This window comes from Dendropsophus ebraccatus, chromosome 11 (genome assembly GCF_027789765.1).
Source record: "Dendropsophus ebraccatus isolate aDenEbr1 chromosome 11, aDenEbr1.pat, whole genome shotgun sequence".
Lineage (NCBI taxonomy): Eukaryota > Metazoa > Chordata > Amphibia > Anura > Hylidae > Dendropsophus > Dendropsophus ebraccatus.
The window spans coordinates 27,071,771-27,096,784 of record NC_091464.1 but is presented as its reverse complement, the minus strand read 5'-3'; the positions used below and the strand labels follow the sequence as shown (position 1 = coordinate 27,096,784).

Sequence of the window (25,014 nt, the reverse complement as noted above, 5' to 3'; positions counted from 1 at the left end):
GCTATTCCCCTCCCTGCGCAGGTCACGGAGGAGACGCAAAAAACTCACCCTCAGAGTTTAAACAATCACCTCTGGACTACCGTTTCCTATATTTCATGTGCCTTTTGAAAAACATATTCATAAACACTGCTGCAACTCAACATTCAGAAGCAGAAAATTCTGGGGGTGCTCGCATTGTATGGTCAGCTCTCCTGTCACAAAGCACCCTAACCTCTATAACTACACAGTGACATTATACGTATGCTGGAGTATTGTAAGCTGCAGAGTTGATAATATAATCAGCAAAATTTAACAAGCATAAGTTAATTGCCCTCAGTTGATATACAACCTGCATGATGAACAGGCGTCTTTCCTTGCGTGAGTGTGCAAAGAACTGGGACTTCCTGTGTTTGGTCTCTTTTCTTGGAACAGAAAAAAAGACCAAATAGTGGCATGGTCCACAGTTTGGCCATATGTTTAATGTAGATTAAAACACAGAAAACAAACAAAAAAAAGTGAGTACATTGCAAAGCGGCTTACGACCACAACCCTTGTTGATTTCTTTATAAATTGTTACAGGTATGCTTTACGTAATAACCTGCAGCCAAACCACTATCAAAAATATTTCCTATACCAAACAGCCCCATGCACATTAGGCAAGATACTGGCTGACTATCTAATGTGTATGGAGGCCAGATATTTCTGTATAAAGAAAACAGCAGAGTTTGCAAAACCAGTGCCGGACTGGCCCACCAGAGCATTGGAGAATCCTCCGGTGGGCCCTTAGCTTTAGAACTTGCACTAACTTTGACTGACATGTGGTTTCTCACTGGTTCTTCATTGGTGGGCCCCCAGGATCATTTCCCCTGGTGGGCCCCAGATACCCCAGACCGACACTTCAACATTTGGTATTGACTCTTTATAAACACATGTAAGGGATTGGATTATAAACAGTTCTCCAATGCAATCTGGTTACAAATCTGTTGCCTAACAAACAGAGATCTAAGACATTCCGAGCAGCTTCCCCAGCCCTGCGTTGCAGGCACTTCAGCGGAATACAAGCATCCAAGGAAAACTGCGTTCCATGAAATGGGAGCTCACAGTAGTTTAGAGCAGCATCTGCAAGCAATATATCCTGCAACCTGAGTATCAGAGAATTACTCCCACTAGTACAGGGTTTAATGCCAAAAACAACATACCTGGAGATTGCTGATAATGTAATTCTCTTACATAACAAAGAAGGAACCTTAAACCACAGCTTTCAAGGGACGTGTATATAAGCGGCGGCTGGCTGCATGCAGTAGGCGGCCGTTCTGCAACGTAAAACTATACTATGGAACAAGCAGCAGTACCAGCTCCTAGTAAATCAATAGAATGAATATTCCAACACACAAATTGCAACTTTATACCGCCAAGAGATACAGTCTAGGGGCCCTATTCCACCGGAAGATTATCGTTAAGATTATCGTTAAATCGTTCGAATCTAAACGATAATCGTTCGCTTGAAATGCAATTAACGATTAACGACCGAACGAGAAATCGTTGATCGCTTTATCAGACCTGGACCTATTTTTATCGTTGTTCGTTCGAAAACCTTCGCAAATCGTTCGCATTGAATAAGACATCGTTCGGTCGTTCGCAATAGATACGAACGCAATAGCGAATAAATAGCGAAGAAAAACGTTCGCAATTACGATCATAAGTAACGATTATCGCTCCATGGAAATGAGTGAACGTTTTCAGGTCTTTCGCAATAGCGGTCGTTTGAGATCGTTAATCGCTAACAATTATGCAAACGATAATCGTCCGGTGGAATAGGGCCCTAAGAGCTAAACAACTGAGAACCACGGCCGAATTATCCAGGTAGTTATTAGGGAATAGATTAACCATTAAAAGGCACGGCAGGCAAGCTCTCCATTAGTGATCTGTATTCTGATAAACCACAAAAATAAGGATAAGATGCTGAAATACAGCCTATAATAAAACCGAAATGTTTGTTTCCTGGATACCCATTTTGTCCGGCGCAATAATAAAAGCGGAGGAGGCGACGTGTCCTCGGCGGTAAGTAATTACAAGGTCATCACTAGGTCATTTATCTTGGAAATTGAAATATCGAGGGCAATATAAGAATGGGATGGCAGTTCTTTATTAGTGATATCACTTCCGTCAGGTTATTGTTCTAGTAACTAACACCTTGTAGATGGCACATAAAAGCGGTAACAGGACATACATGTCCAGTTCTAAAACTAAAACTAGTCTATGGTGCATCAACAGAATATTCAGGGTGCGTTCACACGTACAGGATCTGCAGCAGATTTGATGGCCCAGAGTTACTTTGCATTGAATCTGCAAGTTCAAATCTGCGCCATCAAATCTGCTGCAGATCCTGTAGGTGTAAATGCACCCTAAGGCTGGGTTCACACTACGTATATTTCAGTCAGTATTGTGGTCCTCATAATGCAACCAAAACCAGGAGTGGATTAAAAACACAGAAAGGCTCTGTTCACACAATGGTGAAATTGAGTGGATGGCCGTCATTTAATGGCAAATATTTGCTGTTATTTTAAAACAACGGCTGTTATATTGAAATAATGGCCGTTATTTACTGTTATATGGTGGCCATCCACTCAATTTCACCATTGTGTGAACAGATCCTTTCTGTGTTTTTCATCCACTCCTGGTTTTGGTTGCAATATGAGGACCACAATACTGACTGAAATAAACGTAGTGTGAACCCAGCCTTAAGCTGGGTTCACACTACGTATATTTGAGGCTGTATTTTTGAGGCTGTATAGCAACCAAAACAAGGAGTGGATTGAAAACACAGAAAGGCTCTGTTCACATAATGTTGTAATTGAGTGGATGGCCGTCATTTAATGGCAAATATTTGCTGTTTTTTTAAAACAACGGCTGTTGTATTGAAATAATGGAAGTTATTTACCGTTATATGGCGGCCATCCACTCAATTACAACATTATGTGAACAGATCCTTTCTGTGTTTATAATCCACTCCTGGTTTTGGTTGCTATGAGGACCTGACATGAGGACCAAATACAGCCTCAAATATACATAGTGTGAACCCAGCCTAATCACACCTACAGGATCTGCATCAGATTTGATGGTGCAGAAAATTATTTTACTTTGAATCTGCAGCTTCAAATCTGCGCCATCAAATCTGCTGCAGATCCTGTACATGTGAACGCAACCTTTAGGGGTTATCCAGCGCTAACATGGTCACTTTCTTCCAGAGACAGCACCACTCTTGTCTCCAGTTCAGGTGTGATTTTAAATTAAGCTCCATTCACTTCAACGGAACTGAGTGACAAAGCCTACACCTAAACAGGAGACAAGAGTGGTGCTGTCTCTGGGAGAAAGTGGCCTTGTTTATGTAGTGCTGGATAACCCCCTTTAAAGGGGTACTCCAGGGAAAATCTTTTTCTTTCAAATCAACTGGTTTCAGAATGTGTTATCGATTTGTAATTTGTTTCTATTTAAAAGTCTCAAGTATTCCCATACTTATCAGCTGCTACATGTCCTGCAGAAAGTGGCGTATTCTTTCCAGTCTGACACAGTACTCTCTGCTGCCACCTTTGTCCATGACAGGAACTGTGCAGAGCAGGAGAGGTTTTCTATTGGGATTTGCTTCTGCTCTGGACAGTTCCTGTCTCAGACAGAGGTGGCAGCAGAGAGCACTGTGTCAGACTGGAAATAATACACAAGTTCCTGCAGGACATACAGCAGCTAATAAGTATAGGAAGACTTGAGATTTTTAAATAAAAGTAAATTACAAGTTTATATAACTTTCTAAGACCAGTTCATTTGAAAGAAAAACTACTTGTGGCCCTAGGTTGTATATGTATGTGTCTGAGATGGGGAAGTTAAACAGTAAGCCCCATAGGCAATAGAGATGCATGTGAATGGTGACAAACTCTGCTCAGCACTCAGAAATATGCAATGTATGCTACATATGCAATGGAAACAAATAGATAACCATCTTCTTGGAGGATGCTCTGCATACATACTGCCGTGTACAGGAGCTGCAGCCAGACAAGTAGAAGAGATAGTATAAAACTAATGACATATACTACATAGATATAAACAAGAACAGCATTGTTAGCTTCAGATCATACTCTATATAGCAGTTGACCCTTAGGGTATGTGCACACTGAGAAATTTTCAGCTTAAAATTCCTCGCCTATTCGGTTCTGGCAGAATAAGAGGAGAGTTTCGGCGGAATTCGAGCCTAATGCAAGCAGAATTCAAGCCTTAGGGTAGTATTACACAGGCCGATGAAGGCCCGATAATAACGGTAAACGAGCACCGATCCACTAGATCGGCGCTCGTTTACTGGGCCTATTACATGGCCCGATAATCGTTTAACAAGGGCTGCAGGGACATAGTTACCGATGTCCTTGCAGCCCTTGTTTAAACTGTATACATTACCTATCCAGGCTGCAGGGCTCCTCTTGCGGTCTTCTTCTCCCTGGGTCCTGCGCGCTCCAGCTTCAGAGCGGCCTGTCTTAGCTGACAGCCCACTCAGCCAATCACTGGCCGCGGCGGTCCTGGCCTGTGATTGGCTAAGCGGCCTGGCAGCTCTGAACAACAGAGCCGAAATCCCATTGAACACAATGGGACATCACTCTGATCATATTTTATGGGAGGAATTTCAAGCAGACATTGAGAGCGGATTCCGCTTCAAATCCCTTGCTTATTCCTCAGTGTGCACATACCCTACAGAGTTTAGCACCGGTTTTCTGTTCTACCATCTTGCTCATCTCCACTGATGGTGGGCTCCCTTGGTTCCCCGGATGAAGTCTCAAACCCACTGTAGCCAATCACTGAAGCTGTACTGGGTATGGAATAACATTGGCAAAGCAGAGAGAACATGTCATCAGGGCACCAGGGCACAGCGGAGCACTGCCCCTAGACAATTTTTTTCCCCTAACATCAGAAATACCCTCTAAATTTTCCTTGCACCCCTGGAATGAATTATTTATCAACTAACATCCAATGCTGAATTGAAACGAAACTAAAGTAAAAAAGTGCCTACAAGATGACTCAATGTAGAGGTGTGCAAGGATCTTCTGCACAGCGGAGCTGCCATTGCAGAGTATCGGTAATTAGTAAGTGGAAACATGAGTGTTGTGTTAGTAAACGTTGGCGAGACAGTGATTGCTTTATCCAAAGCCCTGGGTGGAGTGACTCTATAGATTCTCATGTAAACAAGGAGCCTTTATAGCACAATACACACTCCGATAGAAGAGGCCAAGAACATTTTCGGCAGCTCAGAAGCTTGGAAACGAGGGAAGAGAAAGCTGCTCTCCGATTTCTCCCTAAGAAGTGAAGGTTAATCTGGTCTTTAATAAAGGAGGACACACACTGACACTTCCCTCAGCTGCTTGTGTAACGCTGGGGGGAGGAGGTACTGCAGGTGCTCTACTGGTTTCGGAGCGGTAACCTAAGATTCAAGTTCTTGCCTTACAGCAACGTTCTCAGCAATGACAGTAAATAATGGCGCTTAAAATCTGGCAGAAAAAGAATTTGTATATTATTCCCATTAAAAACATAAGTTGAAGTGTGATGCATAACCCACTTACAGCGTACGTGTAGGACGCGTTTTATTATGGCTTATTTTTATGGAAATGTCGCAGTGATGAGACAAACCTGCGCCAGTATATACAAGAGGTAATGGTTGTGTTTGTCCTCGCACCAGGTGAACGCCTGTCCCTTGTGCTGGTTTGTGCCAACAGGAAAGGATGGCATGGGACTCTCTTCTCCTCCTCCTCCTCCTCTCTCTGTTGTTAAGTAACACCGCAGAGTCTGTGGGGCCTGGAGACAAGTGAAGGTTCACAAGGGGAATGGGTAGCATAAGCCGGGCCCCCTCCCCACATGGACTTAAATAGCAGCATGGACTGTTTCTATGACAGATATGCCTGTGACTACAGGGTTTCTGTAATTTTCTAGATACTATTTAAGGGGAACTATTAGCAGGTTAGACATATCTGACCTGCTGATAGACCCTATAGCGTCGGGGACGCTGAGGAGGAAGGTGTGCGTCTGAGGGCCCTATTACACAAAGAGATAATCGGCTGAGATTATCACTCCGTGTAATAAGGAGGACGATCAGCTGAAGAAATGATCATCGGCTGATCATTTCTTTAGGTTCAGACCCAAAATCATTGGGCGGCAAGCGCACATCGCTACGTGTGATAGTAATGAGTGGCCAACAGCTGATGATTATAGTGTAAAATATTAACTCGCCTTACTGCGTTCCCGGGCATCCTTGGAGGTCTTCTGCGCTGTGTGCAGCTCTGCTTCTGCTCCGGTCTTTGCAGTGACAGGCCGCAGCCGCTCAGCCAATCACTGGCCGTGGCATAAAACATGAAAGGTGTCCAAGGACGCCCGGGAACATGGTAAGGTGAGTTAATATTTATTATTTTCCACTAAATGCAAGGGCTGCACGGACATCGCTAACGATGTCTGTGCAGCACTTGCTGCCCAATAATCGGCCCATGTAATAGCTCAGTAAACGAGTGCTGATCTAGCAGATCAACACTCGTTTACTGTTTATTATTGGGCAATGTAATATAGTAGCTTTCCTCCTCGGTGTCAGTCAGGGTAAAATCTGCTCCGGAGGACCAACACGTCATCCGGCCCTCCCCTTCTAATGATAATCAATGGAGCGGTCCACAAGTTAGACATGTCTAACCTGCTGATAATTCCCCTTTAACTATATATGATAATGTAAGGCTCCAATCTGCACTCAAATCAAGATTTTTCCCTCCTACAAATCCGCGACACACATCAGAACGTGGATATACTGTAGCATACTCATATTTAAGATATTTAAAATCTCATCCACTTGCCCAGTACTGTATTCCACCCCAGATGATACCTGGGAAATTCACTGATTTTTCTGCTACATGTGGATTTAGCCTAAAGCAGTAAATCCTCTCTTCTACAGTGACATGAAATGCCATCTGTGTATCAGGAGTAATCTATGCAAACATAAAATCTATTGATCCCAACTGTAGGGAATGTCATCACAAACACAGTGGAGTCTAACAAGCCGATCATTTGTGATTGCCCCCTGATAGCCAGAGAGAGAGAGAGAGAGAGAGCACTGATAGATAGTCTTATCCTTAGCCACAGGGCACAATAAGATGTGATGCATTTCAATTCCCTAAGTAACTGGTCACTAGGAACCCAACCTAGCAGCATCCTGTTATGTAGCCGTGTCCCAGATTTAGCTCGGTGCAAGAAATCAGATCTTCCAAAGTGACATTCCCCTGTGAAGGAAGACGGCTGGAAATTTACTGACACAAACGGCAAGATATCTATTGACAATAATGAATATATATATATACGTAGTCAATATATTATTCATGCTATGCATGAAGCAAAGAGTGGGTATCTGTCAGTAAGGCCCTAGCTCTGTGCTATTTGTTGCTTTCACCTCTGCTCGGCTTTATTACTGGATCAATAGGATATTAAATATGGTGGAGCAGAGACAAGCTGTTAAGGAAGACGCTTAAAGGGGTAGTTCACAAAAAAAAAAATCTTTTAAAGCGACTCTGTACCAACAATCTGTCCCCCCAAACCGCTTGTACCTTTGGATAGCTGCTTTTAATCCAACATCTTTCCTGGGGTCCGTTCGGCAGGGGATGCAGTTATTGTCATAAAAACAACTTTTAATCCTGCAGCGCTGTGTCTAACGACCGGGGCTTACATTTGTATATGCACTAGGCTGGCACCACCTCTATGACCTTCCTCCCCACCCTCCTCATCATTAGGAATGATCCAGGAACATTTACTGCTGTTTGAGCTTTGCACAGGTGTATTAACGATCCAGCCCATGTTCATTATGCACACAGGTGGGGAATAAGAAGCAATCTGCCTGGAGCATTCCTAATGATGAGGAGGAACAGAGAGGTGGTGCCAGCCTAATGCATATACAAATGTAAGCCCCGGACGTTAGACACAGCGCTGCCGGATTAAAAGTTGTTTTTATGACTAACTGCATCCCCTGCCGAACGGACCCCAGGACAGATCTTGGATTAAAAGCCGCTATTTGAAGGTAAAAGTGGTTTGGGGGGGGGGGGGGGTCAGTCACTTTAAATCAACTGGTGCCAGAAAGTGACAGAGATTTGTAATTTACTTCTATCGTGTTTCCCTGAAAATAAGACATTATGTTATATTATTTTTTGCTTAAAAACAGCCACTATGTCTTATTTTCAGGGTATGTCTTTGGGGGATAAGACATCCCCCCCAGACCTCCCTGAAATACTCACATCCTTGCAGTAGCGCATCAGCAGCAAGCCGGCGGAACAGGCGGTGGTGTGCAGCAGACGTGCTGACAGGATGGGACGTGCAGCGGTGTGCGGCGGGATTTGCAGAGGACATGACGGCCATGTACAAGGCTGCCTGCGGTACTGGCTGTGAAGGTCCACAAGGGGGATTAGGTAAGTTTTTAGCCTTGAGAGCAGAAGAGGTTTTCTATGGGGATTTGCTCCTGCTCTGGAAGTTCCTGACATGGACAGAGGTGGCAGCAGAGAGCACTGTGTCAGACTGGAAAGAATATGCCACTTCCTGCAGAACATTCAGCAGCTGATAAGTACTGGAAGATTTTATAATAGAAGTAAATTTCAAATCTCTGGCACCAGTTGATTTGAAAGAATTTTTTGGGGTGAACAACCCCTTTAATTATCCTCTGCTTTTCAGCACCATGCGTTTATATAAATGCACACCTCAGCTACCTGTCTGGGGGGAAACAAATGGATTATATTACATAAGAAGGACAGGAAGGCCTTCCTGTGAATATGCAGAACATTATAACAAGGGCTTCAAATTCCTCCGTCAGCGCTAAAACACTGCGGATTGAGTCTTGCCTTTTTCGAGCAACAGAAGCAATTGGATATTTATGAGCTGTGCTGCCAACCTTTAAATAACATTAGCCCACAGAATACAGCATCGTCTTACTTTATGGATTCTACTTTCTTTTACGGTCTGGAGTCTCTGAACGCATTCAGTCCCCCTGTTGCTATACAATGAGCATTAAGCATCTGCCTGACTATATTACAGAGACAATATATCGCTCCCACACCCTGCAAACAAGATAGAAGAAGAAATAAATAAATGAAGAACAAGGGACAAGGTTTCAATTCACTGATCTGAGACAAAAAATCAGAAGGTTGACTATAGTGAGTTTATCATTTAGCACCAGTCAGTATATGTCAGACAATGTATGGATGACAGCGGTGGTGACCGGGGTTAGGGTGGCCTCATGCAATGGCACGTGCTGTCATTTTAGTGCTTGCACCCTTTAAAACGGATCTACACCTTCACAAAGTTTTTTTTTTTAGATGCAATAGATGGGACAATAATAACTTATAAAATAGTTGCGGTCATAAGCTTATAATTCTTAGCTATCCCCCAGGCTAATTGGTGGAGACTAGCTGCTATAAAGTCTCCCTTATACTGCAGGCACAAACACACACAAGGACTAGGGGTCGTATTACACGGCCAGATAGCCCCGATAAGCGAACTGCTAGAAGAGTGCTTGCTTGCATTAAGTGCTATATATATATATATATATATATATATATATATATATATATATATATATATACACATATACACTCACCGGCCACTTTATTAGGTACACCATGCTAGTAACGGGTGGTCTTCTGCTGCTGTAGCCCATCTGCCTCAAAGTTGGACGTACTGTGCGTTCAGAGATGCTCTTCTGCCTACCTTGGTTGTAACGGTTGGCAATTTGAGTCACTGTTGCCTTTCTATCAGCTCAAACCAGTCTGCCCATTCTCCTCTGACCTCTGGCATCAACAAGGCATTTCCGCCCACAGAACTGCCGCTCACTGGAGGTTTTTTCTTTTTCGGACCATTCTCTGTAAACCCTAGAGATGGTTGTGCGTGAAAATCCCAGTAGATCAGCAGTTTCTGAAATACTCAGACCAGCCCTTCTGGCACCAACAACCATGCCACGTTCAAAGGCACTCAAATCACCTTTCTTCCCCATACTGATGCTCGGTTTGAACTGCAGGAGATTGTCTTGACCATGTCTACATGCCTAAATGCACTGAGTTGCCGCCATGTGATTGGCTCATTAGAAATTAAGTGGTAAAGTGCAGTTGGACAGGTGTACCTAATAAAGTGGCCGGTGAGTGTAATTACATATATATTAGTCCGTGCAACCCTTGTTGTGATGTAAAATAATACTTACCTGTCCAAGCTTCCCTGGTGTCCTCCAGCCTTGTCTGTGGGATTCCCGGTCTCCGCAGCTGCAGCTCTCACTTCTGGTCCCATCTGTGAAGTGATAGGCCACTCAGCCAATTACTAGCCATGGTGCTGTTCCTTCTCAGCCAGTGATTGGCTGAGCGGCCTGTCACTTTAGAAGTGGAAGCTGCAGCTACGGTGGCCAGGGAGTCCCACAGGACACCGGGGAAGCATGGACAGGTAAGTAATAGCTTTATTATTTTAGACACACTATCATCAGCCATCGGCGTCGCTACCCATTAAATGTCAATGGACGATGATTTTTAAACCAGCCAAAAGACATTGATCAGCTGATGAACGGCTCTTCGGCTCATCATTCTGTTTATTACACTGAGCGATATCAGCCTGATTCAACCAATTATCGCTCTGTGTAATAGGGCCCTAAGAAGAGGTCCTGCTCCCTAACATCCCTGTAACACACCCTAAAAAGCAGAAACAGAATGGAGGACATTATAGAGCTATCACATGCACTGTAGCAGCTGCAGATCTACTATACAATGTTAAATAATTTGTTGAGCTGCTGCTCATCAGTTGAAAAAAAAAACTGCAGCAAATCTGCAGCGTGTGAACATAAACTAAAGTTGGTTAAAGCAAGACGTTTCTGACAATACCGCAGGTTGGCTAGCTTCCCACCAAAAAGTAGAATTTTTTTTACCTACTCATCCCACCCAAACCTAGTTCTTTAGAGTTGTGGTCCTTGGTTGGGCTGACGGTGCTGCGTTTATTATTCAGAAGAAATAATCAGTGCAGCATCACTGACAGGCTCTCTGCTATTCTACCAACCATTCAAGTAGTGGTGGTTGGGAGCAGTCCATGCGTGTCGGAGGCATTAGTACCATTGATGCATGTGCTGGAGATGTCAGATCACATTTGGCTGGATCTGTACTTTACACCTGGTAAGACTGGTTCAGGTTTTATGTATCTACCAGCTCACCTGCAGGAAGGGCATGGCCGACTATCATAGCATCACAGACACAGGCAAATCACACAGATCATAAATGAACAAACTAATACTAGTTCCTGATGGCTGTGGAACTCAGCAAAGGCTTCAGGTGTCATGGCTGCAATGGGAATAAGCGGCTAATAAAAAAAAGCACATAAAATCTGCATTTTTTTTTATTCCGTATATAAGTAGTTACCTAATACCACACCCATGTGAACTCCAGCATTAATTAAAGTAATAGCGTATTACATGCTTATAGTATACTACATTAGTCATTGCGTAAGGGCAGTAAAGCCTCATACACCTGGATACACATAGTGGGAGCAAATCCTCCTTATAATCTCATCGGCCTGTTGTTCACTAAGATTATCCGAACATATTTTATCTTAGGATCTCCTAGACACAACTGTCACAGACATATTCATAGTTTTGATCCGTCGGGGTCGGAGGGTTCAGACCGCCATGATCTCTAAATAAAGACCTGGAAAAGTCTGCATCCAAGCGCCTCCCCCCCCCCCCAGGTTTTTAAAATTTCCACCATTTTTGTAGCCCATCTTTCTTACAAAAACAGCACCACCCCTGTCCCTAGGTCTGGGACAACATGGAACAGCCTATGGCTTATAGCTGTATTTATGTTTTCCCGGACTCCCTAGGACTGCATCCAACTTCTTCAGCCACTTGTAATCAAACGCCGAATAATCAGACTCAAGTAGGCTCAAGTTGCACTCATCTCTAATCTCGACCAACAGGCCAAAGGATCCTTTTAGACGCACAGGTTTTTCAACCATGGGGGCCACAAATAAGCGCAGATCAGCAGGATCAGTGGCTCGTTTACTATGCCTTCACACGGCACAAGAAATTTAGCAGATGGGCTGCATGAATGATCCTTGTGTCGTTCATGCAGCCCTGGAAACTGACAGCTTCCAGATAATAGGCAGCAGTCTATACTCACCAGCCATGCCGATTGTGATCCACTATCTGGCTCTTTCCGGTCTTCCCGCCAGCTGTATCTTCAGGCCCCGCCTCCTCCAGCTGTCAATCATTCTGGAGGAAACAGGGCCTGAAGTTACAGCAGCGGCCGGAGGACCAGATGCCAAAACACAAGCAGCGTGGCTGGTAAGTATAGACTGCTGCTTATTATCTGGAAACTGACAGCACAGAAATATACATATCCCAGAACCCTATATATACATATCTTTGCATGCCAGAAAATATAATAAAAAAAATAAACCATAGAAATCATTGGCTGCAGTCTTTTTGTAGTATACATTGAGCTGACAATAGAACAAACACGTGTGCAATATTAATAAAAGGTCCTGGTTGCAGGCTTTTTTTTACGGTTTTCTCATGGTTGACTGCTTGGTTTCCAGATGTGCTATAATTCTAAATTGCAGGATTTGTGCTGACGGGCACTCTTACAACATTTACGATACCCCTTTGTGTTCCCTTATCGCTTTCAGGACCGCGGATCATGGTTGGTAAATATTCTTTTCTTTATATTTAGAAGCTGCAGTTCCATTCCAGGCAAGAAGATAACTTGAATCAAATAAAAGTTGCTTGGCTTTTCCCCTTTAGCGGCTTTGCCCGGCCTTAGTGCTGCTCAGCTGTGCAAAATGGGTAAATTACAATGTATAGGCTCCCAGGGCTTGAAGGGAAACTATCAGCAGGTTACATTCTTTTAACCTGCTCATATAGTGCACGGGGTGCTGAGGATGAAGGGGAGTTTCTTACCTCCATCCTCAATTCTGTTTTTGTGATATCTGCAGTTTATTCCTTATGCTAATGAGACATTTTGGTGCACTGGGGGTAGGACTACCCCTTCTAATGAGTCTAAGTAGAGGCAGATCAGTGGTAGCCCTGCCCCCAGTGCACCACAATGCCTAATTAGCATAAGTAATATACTGCAAATATTACAAAAATGGAGGTAAGAAACTTACCTTCATTCTTAGCTCCCCATGTATTAAAGGAACATACCAGCAGGTTAGAAGAATTTAACCTGCTGATAGTTTTCCTTTAAGCTCTGGGAGCCCATCAGCAGGTGAAATTCTTTTACCTGCTGGTATGTCTCTATAACGCACAGGGAGCTAAGGATGAAGGTAAGTTTTTTACCTCCATTCTCAACACCAGTTTTGTGATATTTGCAGTGTATTACTTATGCTAATTAGGCATTGTGGTGCACTGGGGGCGGGACTACCAGTGATCCGCCCTCGGCCAGCCAACTCTTCTGGTATTGATTACAAGGGGCTGGCACTGGGAGCCATAGTCCCGCCTCCAGGTCACCAAAATGCCTCATTAGCACAAGGAATAAGCTGCAAATATCACAAAAACAGCATTGAAGATGGAGGTAAGAAACTCACCTTGATCCTCAGCGCCCCTTTCCCTATATCAGCAGGTTAAATTGTTACTACTTAAACCATAGAACAAGGTAAAACTGTGTGAATATTCTATGCAAAGTATTTCAAGAGACCAGATTTTATTATTGCCCTAGAAACCACAGCGAGACACTACCCAGTGACAGAGGATTTACGAATACCATTCGCCTAAGTGTTTTACTAAAAGTAGTTATCCTTAGTGCTCTGAGCTGTGCAGCTCTAATCCGTCCGCGCTTGTAAAAGGCCAGATCTTATACTGATTTCCAATTTACTACATGAGTTCAATGTCTGGACAGGATTACTCACCCATAGAGTCCCAGCACTGACTACACAGCTAAGGCTTAATTCACACCAGCATTATAGGATCTTGTCCCTGTGTATTGTCTTTTTAAGGGGGTTATTGAGGCTTTTAGAAAGACATACCTGATTTCTTCCAGAAACAGCGCCACCCTTGTCCTCAGTTCAGGTGTGGGTTTTGCAGCTCAGTTCGATTAAAGTAAATGGAGCTAAATTGTAATTCTACACACAACCTGAGGACATGGGTGGTGCTATCTTGCAAGAAAGTAGCTTCGCTTTTTCTAAACAAAAGTAATTCTCTACATTTTGGAAGCACAGCTGGATATATGAAAGGAACCATGTGTCTCCTTCACCTAATAGCTAGCTGTAACAGTGTCATCAGTTTGAAACGTGAATTGTGGCTGACAGATTCACTTTAAAGGAGAAGTCCAGGGGGAGGTAAAAAAATTATTTTGGCCTGGGGTAAGAAAACATAAAAAAGAGGTTATATTCACCTGTCTCGATGCCTCCCCTTCCTGGACCCCAGCTGGCTGTCTTCTCGGCTGCCACCCCCGCACCCCCCGATTACGTTCCGACCCGGATGATGGATGCCCCTTCAACCATTCAGTGACTGGGGCAGGACATGTCTGAGCGGGCTAAATCCCACCCACTTGTGACGTTTCAGCCGGGTCCTGACGTACCTGGAACCCGGGAGAAAATGACACCCAGTGGGTATGGGAGCATGTGGCATAACGCGGTCAAGGGGACAGGTCAGCTTAGTGTCTTTTATTTGCCCCCCACCCCCAGCCCATAATGATTTCTGGGTCTATTTGGATTTGTTGGTATATTGTGCTATCCTGTACTAAAAAAGGTAAATGTGTATATTGGGAGGCTACCCAGCAAAAGCATTTTAAAGAGAAGTTCCGGCATTTTGAAAATCTGGCAGCCGGCAGAGGGGAATTCGATAAGAAGTACACACTTACCTCTCCCCGTGCCCTCGGTGAGCAGCGGGGCCGGCCTCAGGACCCCCAAGTGGATGGACTGGCCGCTCAGCCAATCAGTGACTGAAGCAGCATCCTGTTCCTGTCACTGACTGGCCAAGCGGCCGGTCCATCAGCCAGGTCGTAGCTGGTACCCCCTGGAGATCCCGCAGCCCAGTGGGGGTCCTAAGGCCGGTCCTGCCACTCACCTCGGGCACAGGAGGAGGTGGGTTGGTACTTGTTATCAAATTCCCCCCTACCCCTGCCTGACTTTCAAAATGCCTGCACCACGTCTTTAATGCAGTGTGAAAGTAGCTTTATGCTATATACCGTACTTTCTATTGTCATTTTTTTTTCCTTGCATAGTTTAATTTTCAGTAATGCATTGCCAGCCTATCTTTAGCGTTAAAACTTGAAATATAGTCTATTTTTTTTCTATACTGATTAAATTGGCTCGGTATATTGTACTTTAGCGCTTAATGATGTTTTGTTAATTAAAATCATGTTAGGCGGCATTTTCTGGGAATGAAAAACAAGTCAAGCAGTCCCCTCCGCAGAGGAAATTACATTATTCCACTTCTCGCTGAAGGCAACAACATTTTCCAAGGCCTTTCGGTGTGTTGCTATGACGCTGTTCACGGCCATTATTAAGATTCTCAGACAAACTGCTAATGAATAAAAGCCTCGGCTTGAATTTCAAAAGTAGTAACAGTATAGTGAAAAAATAGGAAGGCGAAGGCCATAAAATGTATTCTACATGACAAAAAGAGGCCATGACCACACAAGGTCTTTTTTTGGAAGACATTTGACGGACGTTTTTCGAATGACCATCACTGGTACGTTGCTGCTAAGGCTTTTCGGTACTGATCAAATAGGAAGAATTTATACACCCGCTATATGACGTTTTTATGGGTCAACAAATCAACTCTTAGACACATAGTCAATAGTATTGCTTTAAATGGCCTAGAGCTCATAAAGCTCCTAATAGCTATGTACAGTCTATATATCAGGGAGATGGACCTGCCCAATGGTCGATCAAAGAAGAGGCAAGTAGTCACCAAGTGTGTAGTACAGTTCAGCCAGAAGTGTCTTCGCCTCCAATGGCCCAATGCAAAATTCCAAGAAAGACACTTCAAAATTGTCATCGCATGGGTAATATGAGCATTTACAGACACAGATATGTCAAAGGAACTGAGTGATCCTCTTTTTGGTTGGTAAGTGAATAAAATAAAAAGGAATTAAGGTACTCACGGTCAGCGCTGTCCACATAGAGAAGTGGCCGAAAGCTTAAATAAATGCATTTAATATAGTGAAAAATATATTTAATATAGCACATATTTTAATATAGCATATTTTAATATAGCACATAGAATATTTGTGCTATATTAAATATATTTTTCACCATAAATATATTTTTCACTATAAATATATTTTTTAAATATATTTTTCACTATATTAAATGCATTTATTTAAGCTTTCGGCCACTTCTCTATGTGGACAGCGCTGACCGTGAGTACCTCAATTCCTTTTTATTTTATTCACTTATTCTCTCCACGGGCCCCATTATTTTGGGAGTATCCTGTGTTTTTGGTACAGTCAGCTCAGCAGTCCCTAGAGGTAGTAAGCCCCTATACAGTGGACTGTCACCTAACAAGACCCTGGATTTGGAGTTGTACCCTGTTGAGGGGTGATATGCACAAAGCCCAAGTGGCATCCAGGTGAGCACCTTCTCACATAATCCTTATCCTTGGTGTATTGAGGTATCACACGAGGCGCCGGTGCACGCTTTTTTCTTTTTCTCTCCCTTGTCTTTTTGGTTGATAGAAGGGATCAGCTATAAAAACCATTGGGGAAGTTCTCAGGTACGTAAGCTGCTACACCATTTCCAATGAGAACAACAGGCTTTCTGCATAATGCATGGAAATGCCAAGTCCTCCACAGGAGAAGACTCTCAGGGGGACATTTATGAAGGTTGCACCACTGGGGTAGGGAGCTGCAAGGCATCTGATTTACCATGATTTACACTTCCTTGCAGGCGTAAATTATGGTAGATATCTACGCAGGTGTAGATTTCTGTGCCCGCCTTATGGCCGGCACGCCTCCAGGTCAGGTTCACCAAGAGTTAATCTGGCGGGGCCTAATTTAAGACCGGCATACGAGAATATCTGTCTTCATAAATGTCCCCCTCAGTTTAGTGTTGACTCTCAATAATATATCTTATTAGAGAAAAATGTCCTCTGTTTCTCCATGTGTGAATTAGATCTCCTTCCCACTGCCTCTTGCAATAATCATTTATTTTTAATTCAATGTTATGTTCTCAGAGATCTGGGGGCATGCTGACCAAAGTCGTCTTTAGAGAAAGTAGGGGTAGTAGTGACTGTGGAGTAGCAGAAAGAGGCAGAGAGATACATACAAAAAGCTGAAAGTGTGAAAAGTGTTCTCTGTTGGACCTAAAGCTACACTACTGGGTACTGCTCTATAATGTCCTCCCTACTGCTGCTTAGAGGGTGTGCTGTAGACATATGGGGGGGGGGGGGCAATGTATCAAGACATCATACAAGCTAGAATTAGCCCCAATGGAACTGATAATCAGAAACTGAGACTGTAGAGGAGAAATCTAATGAATAATGCCTTTTTTACGAGTAATATTATGGCCATGAATAGTGCCACTCCTTGTGTAAACGCATAATAAATAGCTTAATCTAAAAATTACCTATATGTGTATAATGGAACCAGTTTAGGTTGAGTGTTGTTTCCTCTGTAGTACTATATCCAGCTCAGGTAGATGGTATTCATTATTCCCCTGACATATCCACCCAGACATAATAAATGAGAAAATCAGGCTCACCACAACACCTGCCCATCAGGGCTCATGTTTCACTGCTCTAGTCTGTACAGCTTTACACAAGAGGATTTACGGCTGTCCAAGGGGAAGGACCAGAACCAGTTCTTTTCACAATACTACAATTTTAGTCTACTTATTGCTGACACAACATTCTAAGCAAATGTTCAATTTATCAATGTCAGTTCTTGCAGAATGCTGAGTCAAACTTCCAGAGACTGAAACATCTAAGCAGCGCCAAAGGGGTTAACTCGCCATAGAGCCATTCCATACTGTGGTTCCAAATCACAGAACTGATATCAGGTCGATCTGACTGCAAACCCGAATATCTGGTCAAGAAATATGGCAGGAGTTAGATATGGCAGGAGCCTGTCACTATAGTGTTACTACAGGGACACACTGACTAACGTGGCCTATTATATGGACACTGTGATCAGAAAGACATCACCTCCCACGCTGTAAGAAAGAAACCGCCATATTATTTTATAACTTCCCCAATATCTTAAAGGGAAATTATCAGCAGGTTAGAAGTATCTGTCCCTATAGTGCACGGGTCGCTGAGAAGAAATTTACCTTCATCCTCGGGGCGGTTTCTATTATGTTATCAGTTATATATCATTGCTGGCTCACCCCTCCTAATGGACAGCAGCAGAGGCGGCCGTCAGGGGCGGATCAGTGCACTGGGGGCGACACCAATACAACTTATTAGCATATGGATTAAACTACTTTTAAAGTAGTACTTTTTCAGCTAAATCCCAATAGTTCCCCCAGGCCTATATACTTATATACCTACCCACCGGCTCTCCTAATGGTGAGACTGTCATATTTTCCAGTCAGAGCAGAAGAGGAAGACAGAAGCAGCAACAGGAAGATCTGGCAGCTGGTGAGGTAAGTATACAGGTTTTTGTAGTTTAATGCATGGGGTGGCATAGGGTTAACTATAGGGTTTTCTTGGAAAACCTCTTCGAGCACAGACTAGATTATAGATGATATCAGACTATTTCACAGTACCAAGCTTGTTTAATTCTTTTTATTAGGAGTTCACTATTCAGGCCATAAAAAGAATTTTCCCACAAACCTACCATAATATTACAGGTTAACAAGCACCATAGCCTTATTTTCATTTTACTTATTCCCAAACCACTGGCCCCAGTAGTGCCTTGTCCTGACTAAAGTAGGCTTGACATTCCCATGATCACATACATGTGCCGTCCATAGTCTACACTAGTCTAGTAGATGCTGAACGAACAAACTTCCAGCAGATGTGGTTGGAAAATGTACAATAACTGAATGTAAAAATATCTGGGATAAACATATATCTATCCTAAGATAATGGAAATCATGCAAGGGAAGACTAGATGGACCAGGTGGTCTTTTTCTTTTATGACAATCTGTTAAAGTGGACATTTTGGGTTTTTTTTTTTCCTCCAGATTTCTTGACGTGTTCCTGTTTCCCAGCAAGGCCTGAAATAATCGTTGACCAAGACATGGGGTGGAGGTGGGAGACTTTTTTTGCAATGGGCTATCATTTTTGATAAACATACCCCCCTTTGTTGTTTCTATGCTTGTCCCTCTAAATAGAGAAAAAAAACTCCATTGCAGCAAGAAGTTCCTCTCTTTGGTTTTTGCTGCGCTTTCTCATTCCACTAGGACCTGATGATTCAACAAATCCATACATGAACATTTGGCAAACAACACAACAGAGGGAAGACAATTGAGAGAATTACTACTTGACACACTTTCCGCTTCCTGTTTGTTGAGGCGCTCCTGGCATCTGACACAGATTGTGACTATAAAGGTTCCCGTCTATCCCTCGGGGACTATGCAGTGATAGAAGAGGCAGCGAGCCAACCTGCAATGAACACTCCTCACATCACAACCACCTCAAGGTTTAATACCTGCGTCCAGCAAACACATTGTACAATGCCGTAAATAACCTATGGACATGTAAGATGATACGTGAGTGTATTATAAAGGAGGCAGCAATAATATAATGGATGTAATCTGGTATAAAACGCTGAAGGACATAATCAGTGTTCTCTCAATGAGACTAATACGTTATATAAGACAGACTGCGGAGGAGGATAGAGAAGCATATAGAGCTACCAGTCTAAAGAAATAGGCCAAATCTTATCCTTTATTCCTAAGACGTTAAAGTGGTTCCTGTAGAGCCCTAATAAAGAGAACCTGTAAGGGTGGATATGTAGTCTAATCTGCTATGGAGAAGAAGGACCAGAGCAGAGTGATACATAGTTTTAATTGAAGAGATACAATGTAACCTGCAGTATGAATGCATCATTTAAAGTGTAACTGTCATTGAAAACAACTTTGCAGAAATCAATAGTACAAATCATTATAAGAAACTCTGTAATAAGTTTTATTAGGCAAAAGAGCTTCCTTCTGTACTGAGAAGGCTTCTTTTCTTATCTGTTTACTATCAAGGAAAAGTCATCTACATTATACAAGCAAAGTGAAGACAGGTTTGCTGTATAACCTATGGAAGGGGATAGGGGATGAGTGAGCAGGAAGATGAGAGAACCAGTCCTGCAGTTTGGAAACTGTCTGGCCACAGAAAACACTGGATTTACAGGTCAGAATGCTCAGTGCTGGTCTGGGAACTTGGGGAGGTAAGATTGCAGGATGTTATGATGTGCTGGCTCGTATACATGGCCTGCTTCTCTCCTCTCCCTGCTCCCTCACCCTCCTCAACTCCTACCCCCTCCATAGGCCATAACGGACACAGCAAACCTGCTCGTCTGCAACAGATAATAAGGGGGGGGGGGGGGGTGAAGAGGTCGGAAAACAGCCTTGTGAGTGCAGAAGGAAGCTCTTTTGCCTCATAAATCCTATTACAGAGAGTGTCTTAAAATCACTTGTACTTTTGATTTCTAAAAAAGTTGTATTAAATGACAGTTACACTTTAATTGCGGTAATTGATCATTTCATTGGCGTTCAGTCAACCTTCACCGTATTAACGAAATTAAACTCCGAAGTGTGCGAATGTGCAAAAGTGCGAAGTGTGCAAATTCGCAGCGAGAAATCCGCTGCGGATCCGGTACGTGTGAACGTACCCGAAAGCTACATTCACATGTTCCATACTTTTGTCTGTAATTGCGGAAGTAAGGACCTATTAATTCCTATTGGGCTATTCAATCTTACAGATGCATGAATAGCCCATAACACATGCTACAAAAAGTATTGACAAGCCCTATGACGGACTGCAACAGCGAAACGCATAGTCCCAAAGAAGTCTATGGATGCATCCATAATTTGCGGGTGTTACGGAAGTATCATTCGTAACTTCTGCAAAATACAGATCCGTAATTCTGATGTCCTGGCAGCTAAACATGGGACTTCGTACTTTTACAGATCTGCAAAAACTAGTTGCATCTTGTCAATACGCAGATCACAAAGTTCCAATATTGGAAGGCGCAGAAATCAGTGACCATTTGTGGGGAAACCTAAACTTATTTCCCTGCAGCACCCCCACAGGTGAAATGAAGTATTACACAGTGCTTATTTGAATCAATGAGTTAACAGGCCAAGACAGGACCTCCAGAGTCTGAGGTTCTTTGTTACTGCTTTTTGTTCTAAGCAATTGATAAGTATTCTGAAAAGAGAATTCGTCTCTAATTACTTAGACTGTGGGTCTAAAGCCAGAAACAGACTATAAACAGAGATCAGGTCATAATGGAAAGCCTGAGATTTTTCCTTTTTTTCAAATCCATTCCTGGCTTTGGCTTCAAATCTTTGGCAGATAATCTTTCTGTGTAAACGCACCCATACAGTACCTAATTGAGTAGTATATAGGAGAGAGTGTTTTCCAATATGGACAAACCCTTTAAATCTCTACTCATTCTGAACTTGGTTTCCAGGTGGCAGGGTTTCTTGTATGATTGATAGCTATCTCTGAATGCACAATCAACATGTTTAGAGTGCAACACATGTGCATGAGACATTCTAAACTGATTGGATGTGGATTTTCCTCCTTTGTAATGCATAGAGTAAAATCTGCTGAAAATCCACATATAACATTTGCAGATTTTTAACAGATTCATAGCAGGTCTGCGGTGGATTTAAGGCAAAGTCTGTACATCTGGCCTTACCTTTATGGCATGTCCACATGGCATGGGCCTTGTGATATGCCAACCCCGCAGGAACTACCCTGCTCAGCCAGTCAGTGGGTGCAGCAGTGTCCTGTCTCAGCTGGTGACTACCTGAGCAGGGCAGCTCCCTAAGGGCCCTTTTACACAGAAAGATTATCTGACAGATTATCTGCCAAAGATTTAAAGCCAAAACCAGGAACAGACTATAAACAGAGACCAGGTCATAAAAGAAAGCCTGAGATTTCTCCTCTTTTCAAATCCATTCCTGGCTTTGGCTTCAAATCTTTGGCAGATAATCTGTCAGATAATCTTTCTGTGTTAAAGGGCCCTTAGGGTTAGCACATGACAGGAAACAGTGAAAAGCAGGGGGATGAATGCGTGGCAGGGGACCAAGATAGGTGAAGGTGAGTATATCTTGTTTAATATTTTTACACAGCCTCCTGACTTCTACATTTTTTTTTTTTTTTTCTTAATTGCTGTTCAACCTTAACTATAGAATTTAGACACATAGGGGGAGATTTATCAAACATGGTGTAAAGTGAAACTGGCTCAGTTGCCCCTAGCAACCAATCAGATTCCACCTTTAATTTCTTAAATGAAAGGAGGAATCTGATTGGTTGCTAGGGACAACAGAGCCAGTTTCACTTTACACCATGTTTGATAAATCTACCCTCTATAGTTTATAACAAAAAAAAAAAAGTAATGAATAAAGTCACCCTTAAAGGGGTTAACTAATAAGAGACAACCTCTTCCAGAACGCAGCCCTTGGGATGACCACCTGATTTTGCCAGGATAAGCCGTGGCTATTCAGGAGGATTGTAGTATTATATGGTGACTACTAATACAATACAACCCTAGTCAATCACAACAGTAGTCGCTTATACAGCGCAGCCCTCCATTAGAAATTACAGGGGAGGTGGGGAGGGTCCAGAGCAATGCACCTCTTCAATTATGTCTATATGGCCCAAACGGGTGACAACCCCTTTAAGATATCCAGACACATTAAATCATTCCAGGCTGAAACTATTCCAGCCGCATCTGCTGACTAGGGAGCTGTTTGTTTTTATATATCCCGTGCTCTTCCCCAGTACAGAATACTGTCAGATGAAATGTGATCTGGATTGTCAGATGTAATTGGTTGTAATCTGAAGTTTATAACACAAATTTCTGATTTTATGTTCTATTACAACACGCCATTGTTACGTCTCCAGCCTCCAGGGGTGGCAATAGCATCTGACTACGTCTGTATACTAAAACCGTCTGTATATAATCACTCATATTGCAGACCGTATACTGTTAGCAAGCAGTAGCATGTCTGAGCTAAATATATATATATATATATATATATATAAATATATATATATATATATGTGTATCATAATCATCATTAAATACAATACAAAACAACCCTCCATATCAATACCCAGTTAAAAAACATAGACACCTGAAGCCATGTTCTATTTTAAATACAAGATAAGATTTCAGGATCTAAAATAAAGCGCCTGCAGCGGACGTTGTAAATAATCCTGGCTATTCTAACACACTCAATGCACCTATATCCTTTCTCATTCAACCCTGGGCTGTCATCCGAGATGTATATCCATAAGATGCAGCGACGTTTTGCTGGGAAGGCTGCATTTCCAGCTCAGATACAAGCCCAGCCTTTGCAGTAGTTGATTATCTCTTCTCATTATAGTTACAGTCTTCTTTATTGCACCCAATGCCATAGATAGGGGGATGCCTCCGTATTAGGAGGGGGCCCGATCCCCCATAATTAACGAGCATGACGAAGGTGGCACCAAGGCGTAGCGTTACATTGGAATCCATAAGAACACATCTAGCATGTAACACAATGATGGATAACATGGTGTCATATCAATTACATTCTATAATATAAGCCTGCACTGTCTAACGTCGCTGCTACCATATATATATATATATATATATATATATATATATACATACACAATGCTTATCCTTTATTGAGAAAAATACAATATTTCACCACGAATAATCCGAAACAGGTTAATTCAACAAGATCACCGTGTAAAAATCAATGCCATTACTCAACCTGTGCCAGCTCTACAGCCCAAAGGCAAATGAGTGGGTGCAAAGCAAGCCCAGCAAGGGTTAAATCATGCATAGCAGGGAGTGCAATGTATCCAGGTCTAATTGCACTAATCTCATTGCAGGTAGATGTGGCAGCAGCAGTGATTTGCCCCTATTACCCCCAGAGGGCAGCTAGCCTGTCCCATGCCCCCAGCCTGGCAGCAGAGGGCTGGTATTTGGCGCAGTAAACAGGATTAGAGCAATGCTGAGGGGGGAGGAGGGCGAGAGCCACATCTATAGCTTATTAATGGCATATTAGTGGCATCTGGGGGGGCAGAGTGGGCACCAGCACGGGCACTGCCACCTCCGGGGGGCACGGGAGCGCCATCACTCACCCAGAAGACGAAGGAGTAGATGATGAGCAGGGTTTTCAGACACGTTATCACTGGCTTGGTCTCCATTCTCCTTGATGCCATGCTACTGAGCTCCTGGAGCCGGGTGTTACTGTTGCTGCTCTCAGCCCCTCCTGCTTGTAGCTTATCCCCAATCCGCAAGAGGAGGAAAGAGACGCTGGAGCCAGCCTACCGATCCGGAGCCGCCCCAGCCTACCGATCCGGAGCCGCCCGCCGCCGCACAAGCCCCAGCCTACCGAACCGGAGCCGCCCGCCGCCGCCGCACAAGCCCCAGCCTACCGATCCGGAGCCGCCCGCCGCCGCACAAGCCCCAGCCTACCGATCCGGAGCCGCCCGCCGCCGCCGCACAAGCCCCAGCCTACCGATCCGGAGCCGCCCGCCGCCGCCGCACAAGCCCCGGCCCAGTATGCAGAGCTGGGCTGTCTAGCACTGCCTCGGCCCCGTATGCAGACGGTGTGGTGCTGCCCCGTATGTAGAGCTGGGCTGCCTAGTGCTGCCCCGGCCTCATATGCAGATAGTACTGCCCCGGCCTCATATGCAGATAGTGCTGCCTAGTACTGCCCCGGCCTCATATGCAGATAGTACTGCCCCGGCCTCATATGCAGATAGTGCTGCCCCGGCCTCATATGCAGATAGTGCTGCCCCGGCCTCATATGCAGATAGTACTGCCCCGGCCTCATATGCAGATAGTGCTGCCTAGTACTGCCCCGGCCTCATATGCAGATAGTACTGCCCCGGCCTCATATGCAGATAGTGCTGCC

The 25,014-nt window shown here is 43.6% G+C and overlaps 1 protein-coding gene across 1 annotated transcript in view; it reads right to left on the bottom strand.

The window, feature by feature from the left end:
- The window catches only part of TSPAN7 (tetraspanin 7), a 100,290-nt gene extending 75,677 nt beyond the window's left edge, over window positions 1–24,613 (bottom strand). Inside the window, exon 1 of the mRNA XM_069945836.1 lies at window positions 24,236–24,613. Within this exon, the coding sequence (XP_069801937.1) occupies window positions 24,236–24,316 (81 nt within the window). The 5' untranslated portion in view covers window positions 24,317–24,613. The remainder of the gene's footprint in view (window positions 1–24,235) is intronic.
- Between the last annotated feature and the right edge of the window lie 401 nt (window positions 24,614–25,014).